At 43.8% G+C, this 6,942-nt stretch overlaps 1 protein-coding gene across 3 annotated transcripts; it reads left to right on the plus strand.

Annotated features, from left to right (window-relative positions):
• Window positions 1-257: 257 nt before the first annotated feature.
• LOC147249891 (C2 calcium-dependent domain-containing protein 4C) lies at window positions 258-6,201 on the plus strand. 3 transcript variants are annotated; one of them, XR_015119173.1, is made up of 3 exons: window positions 258-471; window positions 1,253-3,515; window positions 4,570-6,201. XR_015119173.1 is itself a non-coding variant. In XM_086223760.1 (2 exons), exon 2 carries the CDS (start codon window positions 1,307-1,309, stop codon window positions 2,564-2,566), a length of 1,260 nt encoding a protein of 419 aa, XP_086079886.1. In that variant the 5' UTR covers window positions 258-471; window positions 1,253-1,306; the 3' UTR covers window positions 2,567-6,201. The 3 variants fall into 3 exon arrangements, 2 of the variants coding, with proteins under 2 accessions (XP_086079886.1, XP_086079887.1); XM_086223760.1 differs by having other exon boundaries at window positions 1,253-6,201; XM_086223761.1 differs by lacking the exon at window positions 258-471 and adding an exon at window positions 1,026-1,072 and having other exon boundaries at window positions 1,253-6,201.
• The last annotated feature ends 741 nt before the right edge of the window (window positions 6,202-6,942 follow it).

Raw genomic sequence — 6,942 nt, forward strand, 5'->3', positions numbered from 1 at the left:
AGTTTGATAGGACTTTACAGAAAGATGCAACATAATAAAATGGTCAAAACACAAAAGAAAACTACAAACTGAACGACTTCCCAAAGGTTACAAAAACACTTCGATTCCAGTTGTTGTCAGATTTGTTCCATAAACTGCACAAACATAGAAAAACTCCTCTGTGATTCTCATCGGTTGCGGATATATAACCGATTTGTTCTGGCTGATCCTGTGGGGAAACACGGTAACGCACAGCTGCATCTTATTGGTCAACTGGAGCTTTGTGTCGTCTATAAAACGCACCGGAGGCGCTCCGGAGCGGAGACAGTCGGAGGGCGCAGAGCAGCGCCGCGGAGCGCGCACACACACTCACACACACACACGCACGCACGCACACACACACACACACACTCACACACACTCGGGAGGAGAGCTTGATACTGAGGGAGCAAGTGAGGAAAAGAAGAGTTTGGGTTTTTTTTGTACAAAGCTGTAAGTATATCATTCCTGAATTTTCACGCCAGAGGCGTCCCAGAGTTAACGGCGACATTAGATTAAGGTTTTGACTCGTGCAACAGGAGGAAGCTTTTCCCCCCGCACCTGTTGAAGTAAAATGACCTTTTTAACTTTCGCTTTTAAATATCCCTGCGAGCTATTTAAGTATATTGAAGTCCCTATGACTTCAGTTAACGCAAAGACGTTCGATGATTTATCTTTGGCATCTTAAACACAAATATTTCCTGTCCTCTTTTCTGACATCATGGTTTTAATTACACTGATATCAATTATGAGATATATTCTCTTAGATTAAATCATTACATGCTTCAAAAATCGTCAGTATGAAATATTTTCAGCCAATTAAAAAAAAGAATTGAAATGTTTTAGGTATCACAGTAAAGTAGCTTCATTGTTCTATTCCTCTCTAGACCAAACAAAGTCTGATGTATTTTTTGCTTCATATAACTAAATTCTGGTTTGTTTGGTATAATTTATATAATTCTGCATTGCTGCCTGTTAAATGTAGTCGTCCTGTTCTACAGGTAGCCTGCAGTTCTGCAAAGAAATCCCTGTTGAAGCTGCAGTAAATATCTTTGTGAGTTTTTGCAGCATCATTTTTTCAGAGGCTCCTCAAGTTCTAACATTTTACCGCTACAAATGGAGTCTTTTAGTCATCTGAATTCTCTGCACAGATGTGTTATTTATGTCTTTGTGCTCCCTGTGGTCCAACCTTCCGCCGATCGTTTACATCTCCCGTGTGTGTTATTTACTGCAGATACACCTGACTGCACCCGCGACACACCCATATATCCCACTGCCCTGTGGGACCATGTGGGTTTTGGATAAAATCCGTGGGTCAGTGGAGACCGGTGTGCTGCGACAGGGGGAGAACGGCGATAAGAAAGGTGTCAACCCAACCTACAGTAACGTCCTCACTCCTGACAAGATCCCAGACTTTTTCATTCCTCCGAAGCTCGTCAGCTGCCCTCCAGAGCCCGAGGTTCCCAATGTGAGGTCCAAAGAGGGGCTGCAACCTTCCACGTCTGAGCAAACCATCTGCAGCGGGAAGAAGATCTGCAGCCCCAGAAGCCCACGATTAGTCGCAAAGATTGCAGGAGACACCAAGAACCTGCTGAGAGCAGCGAACCGCCACATCATCCAGATCGAAAGTGCTGATGACGTTGTGGCAGGAGACACCAATGCAGACCCCCAGTCCCAGACTGCCATGTCCCTCCCTTATGTCCCCAAGACCCAAACCTCTTATGGCTTTGCAACCTTAAAGGAGAGCCCCCACACTCGGCGTAAAGAGTCGCTCTTCCACTGCGACCTCTCCAGTCCCATGACTTCCCCGAACACCCAGAGGAAGACTCCAGGGAAAGGCAGTGAAGGCGGGAACCATCTGAATCCAGCAGACTGCAACCCTTCTCACATAAATCCATATCGATACTTCAGTGGAGGGGAGAGTGACACCTGCTCCTCCGCAGAGTCGTCCCCCTTCAGCTCTCCTCTGCTATCCCGTTCTGCCTCCCTGCTCAAGATCTTCACCCATGAGACACAGGCCAAGGTCGTGAAAGCAAAGAGGACGTTCGCTCGGCACAGCTCCCTCTCCACTGACGAGTGCAGCTCGGCTGAACCCAGCCCCAACATCCAGCGGCGTCTGCACATCCCATCTTTCCATGGTGGGGCTGCAGCATCAGAACACGGCCTGCATCGTGAGCATGCCATCAACCTTCACAAAGGTGGAACAGTGAGGATCAGCGCCAATTACGACGCCGGCACCTCCCGACTGCTCATCCGAGTCTTAGCGGCGGACAGCCTTTACGACAAGCACTTTGACATCAAGAGCATCAACTGTTGCGTATCGGTGTACCTGAACCCAGGCAAGCTGCAGAAGCAAAGGAGCAACATCATCAAGAACAGCCGTAACCCCGTCTTCAACGAGGACTTCTTCTTTGACTCCATCAGCTCCATTCAGGTGAAGAATCTATCGGTGAAGTTCAAGGTGGTAAACAAAGGCACGAGCCTGAAGAGGGACACGCTGCTGGGGGAGCGGGAGGTCGCCCTAACAAAGGTGCTCTCAGGGATCTAAACCCACCAGACCTGGAGGTCAAAGGAGGGAAAAACAAGGAAATGTTTGCTTTGGTTCCTAAATGAACGGCTCTTTTTATTGTGATCACTGAACGTGAAGTTGTGGGGTGGGAAAAAGCATTTACATGAAATTACCTGGAGCCCGCGGATGGTTTAGTGTGAGATCTTAAAAAAAAGGTGAATGAGGAATTTATGGGTGTCAAGATGTGCCTGATTCTTTCCCCAATAATCAGAGCTCATTAAAAACAAGCTGTGCAACAGATGAAAGGGTTTTTTTCCTCTGCTCTCCCAGTCAAACCTCCCCCGTCAGGTGTGGCTCAAAGGTTGGAGGAGATCCACGCATCAGCTCGTGTCCTCGCTTGCACCGTTCACGTTCATGTAGTTTCAATATTGTCATGTGATATAAATCCATAGCCGCAGCAGCACGAGAAATGATTCAATATCACTGTTTGTTCAGCACAAAGATGCTTTTGTGAGTAGGTGCATGCTTTGAAGTGGTTCTACATCCTGATGTGCAAATGACGCTTTGATCCCAGTTGCCATGTCCCGCCTCGTATAGAAAGAGGAAGGGAGGGCAAACAGAGCACAAGACTCATTTACATGCAAAAACAGACTCACAATACGACTGGATGCAAGAAAGACGGAGCTTGTCATGTTTTTTTTTTTTTAATCAGGAAGCAAAGTGACAAACAGTATTAAAACAAAAAAACGCCCAAGTTTTATAATGTAGAACTTCAAAAGCAGCTTTATTGAATCACAGCAGTTTCCATCACTGTTCTTTGCTTCCTTTATTGGTGCGTCTGATATTATTACCACCAACTATCAATCAGCAGATGACGAATGCAACAGGATGCACATGCAGGACATGAGAATAAATGAAGATCTGCCGATTAAAAACATCGCTCCAGAGGGAAAATAACGCCCCAAACAAATGGAAGCCCAGTGTTGAGGTTCGTATTGACGTTAAAATGATCCAAGTCCTGTATGTTTTGTTGTCATATGCAATATAACCTCCAGTGCTGTGCTCCAAAACTCCACAGGATACATGTTGAGATCTTTTTTAAAAAACATTTGTAAATCTTCCTGCTGAATTTCAAGAAAGTTTCCGTCGTATCGATGCTTTTACAGGCACGTCAAATCAGTGCGACTACTACTGATCGTGATGTACCTTCATTTTAAAGAGCTTTTAGTAACCTTTGAAATGAGCTGCAAGGACTTGGGGGCACTATGAGTAAATCTTGTGCAACTAGATGACAAACCCTCACAAGGGTTGTTTTTTTTTCAGTGAGCATTCAGCTGCTTTACAACTTTCAGTCACACGAAAAGCTCTTTCCACTCACGTCCCTCGAGGTCACTAGAACGCTACATCTCTCAAGAGACATCCTTGAGTCACACAGAGGGAGGCTTCAGTCGGACAGCTCTTCTTGTCAACTAAAGTAGCATTTCAATTGTACTTGAAGCAACTTGCAGCGAAAATGCTGCGAAGAGGAATTCTGGGTATTTGATGCTTTTAAAAAGACAGAAATTAACAGCAAATTTATGCAACAGCAGAGGACAACTAATTGTGAGCATGCACTTGTTGTTCAGTGTCTCACGTGAGAAGATGTTGCATGTCAGGGACTACTACTGCCGATGGCATGACAATGCTCAAAGTTGTATGAAACCCTAAAGCCTTACTGTGTGTGTGTATGTGTGTGTGTGTGTGTGTGTGTGTGTGTGTGTGTGTGTGTGTGTGGTGGGGTGGAAGGTGTGCAGTTTTAATCAGCACTTCGTCTAAAGTTGTTAATTTTCTATGTACTACTGTAATCTTTTGTTAAGAAAAAAACAACAACAACCCCCCCCCCCCCCAAAAAAAACAACCTTTGGATGTTTTGAAAGCCTTCCCATGTGTTGGAACTGTACTGTACTGTATATATATATATATATATATTTCTGTACTAGTTTCTACAATTGTTCGTGAAATGCCAATTAATGCATTAGCGTGTGACGTTGTCTTTTTCACAGAACTGTCAAGAAGCAAACAAGGCAGCGGAGACAGCAGTGAGTGTTTTGACGTGAGCGGTGGGCCGCTCCTCTCGCTGTGTACTCTGCTGTCCTTCTGAGGAATTAGAAGAAATTGCATGTGATTGCAGCCTCGAGTGTTTAGCGGAAGAGAGTGACTGAAAAAAACAAACAAAAACAAAAAAAATGAGTCAGAGACATCCAAGCGATGCAAATGACTCCTGCACATTTTCCCTGAAGCTTCAGTTCGAACTGAGAGAGGGTTGATCTCACCTGGTGTTCATAGCTCACTTGTAGCACCGCTATTGATATGCTCGATATACTTCGTATACGGTGACGCTGCTGGTTGACTTCTGTTGTAATAAATACTCAGCTTTATGTGCTAGAACTACAGTGCCTGCTCGTACATTTATTGTATTTTCTCCTCAGAAACGTTCCTAATTTGTAAACTAAAATGTTGTCACCAAACCTTTCTTCTAGCATGACTAAAATAATTCAGTATGTGCACGTGAAGTCGAACGTCTAGTGCTCTGACTGTAGATGAGGATTTGCAGCTGTTGTTTATAATAATGCACCTGACACACAGGTGACGCCCTCCGCAGTTTGTGAGTCCTATTTTTGTAACTAATTGCTTTGGCTGGTTTAAAGGGGCGTGTCATCTAAAACAACGGCTACTTGGATAAGCAGTCGTTTACAAAGCCCGCAAAAGCAGGACACACCCATTGATGTGCTGAGATCCAAGTTGCCATTTTAAGTGTTTCCTTTGACTTCCTGTGTTTATATGGACTAAACTTTGCCTTCAGCTGCCCAGAACATGTTTGGCATCCGGCTCGCACTCTTCCTTCTGTCAATGGAATTTCCCTTGAAAACAAGTTCCCCTTTACATTCATGAATCTTGGAAGCTTGGGTCTTTTCTTACAGCTCTGCTCTAAAAAAGAGGAGTTATTGAATTGCTTGGAGCAGATTTTATCGCTCACGTGGAAGATTTTGATCAGCAAAAGTTTAGATTTGGGATAACAGTTCGGTGCGGTTCAAGTTCCAGTACAATCGGGCAAACTTCTCCCACGTGCTATAATGCCGGATCCAACTCGTCCTGAAATCCTGTTGCCCCCGTGATGTGGCAGGCAGTATCTGGTAATTTGATAAAAAAGTAACTCTAAATATGTCAAATTCATCTGTAAAGAAGGCCGCGGGCTGTCACTGTCGTTATTCAGACCTTTGGCTGCCGACCCTGAAACCAGAATGATCCGAATGAACGTTTCCGCTACACAGCTGGTTGTTCTTGTTACTGGCTGCTTCAACTGAATTGAAGAATTGAATTTAAACTGAGCATTTAGATGCGTCAGCGTGAGTGAGGGGTGAGCATGGCAGTGGGTCAGATTTATTTGTTCTCATATATACGCTGAAGTGTCTTCCTGTCTTGACAGGTTCTCTCTCTCTCTCTCTCCATGTGCCAGTCCGTTACTTGACAATTGCCAGTATAAACGATGGAAGCTAGTTTCCATGTGCTGTAGCTGTTTGTGTTGTGTAGCTACTTTTAAACAGTGACGCTCCAACCACGGAGCTGAGGATTTGACCTACCTTCTCTGTATCTTTACTGTGTTTATGGGTGTGAAATACTTTCATTAAAGCAAAAGTGCCACAGAATGACTGCTTGTGCCATTATTCGTTATTTGAGGTCATGGGAAATTATTTGTGCAAAGTTTATTGATAATGTCAACTGCTGGAGGTCAGAGGAATATATCTATGAGCAATAAATATCTCACCAATAGCATTTTATTTTACACACGAACAGCACAAGTCTTAAATAAAAAAAGTGCGTGAAGTATTAAATCAAAATTAGGATGAAATGATGAACAATAAATCATTTAATTCAGAATGTTTTCATAAGTTTTGGACATATTTTGACTTTAAAGACGTTAAAAAAAGGGCAAGTCGTATTTAACCATAATTAATAAACGTGTAGGTCAAAATTTAATTTATGACCTTTCATCGGTAAATGTTGGAACTCGCCACATCGTAGTAAACTCACAGGACATGTAAACCTACACGTACAAGTCTTACTCTTATCCATCTTGATTTTTCAGGACTGAGACACACCTCTGGATCAGCTGGAGAGTCCAGCGGTCGTGGATCAGTGACAACAACAGGCGACATCGGGTTCAAGTGCAGCGTGAAGTCTAAGCATCAGGGTGAGGGATTTATTTTTTTGTTGCGGGAAATGTGGATTATTGACGCATTCGCTTCAAACGATGAACATCAAATACAATTGATAGGAGACGGTTCTGTTGCAGACAGGAAGGAGTTAAAAGGTAGTGGGGCCGAGGATGTATGCTACCATGACAATTTTATTTGCTCCTTTATGACAGACATGAT

Source organism: Aulostomus chinensis, chromosome 14 (genome assembly GCF_037954235.1).
Source record: "Aulostomus chinensis isolate RoL2024-O1b breed Wild chromosome 14, RoL_Achi_v1.0, whole genome shotgun sequence".
NCBI classification, from domain to species: domain Eukaryota; kingdom Metazoa; phylum Chordata; class Actinopteri; order Syngnathiformes; family Aulostomidae; genus Aulostomus; species Aulostomus chinensis.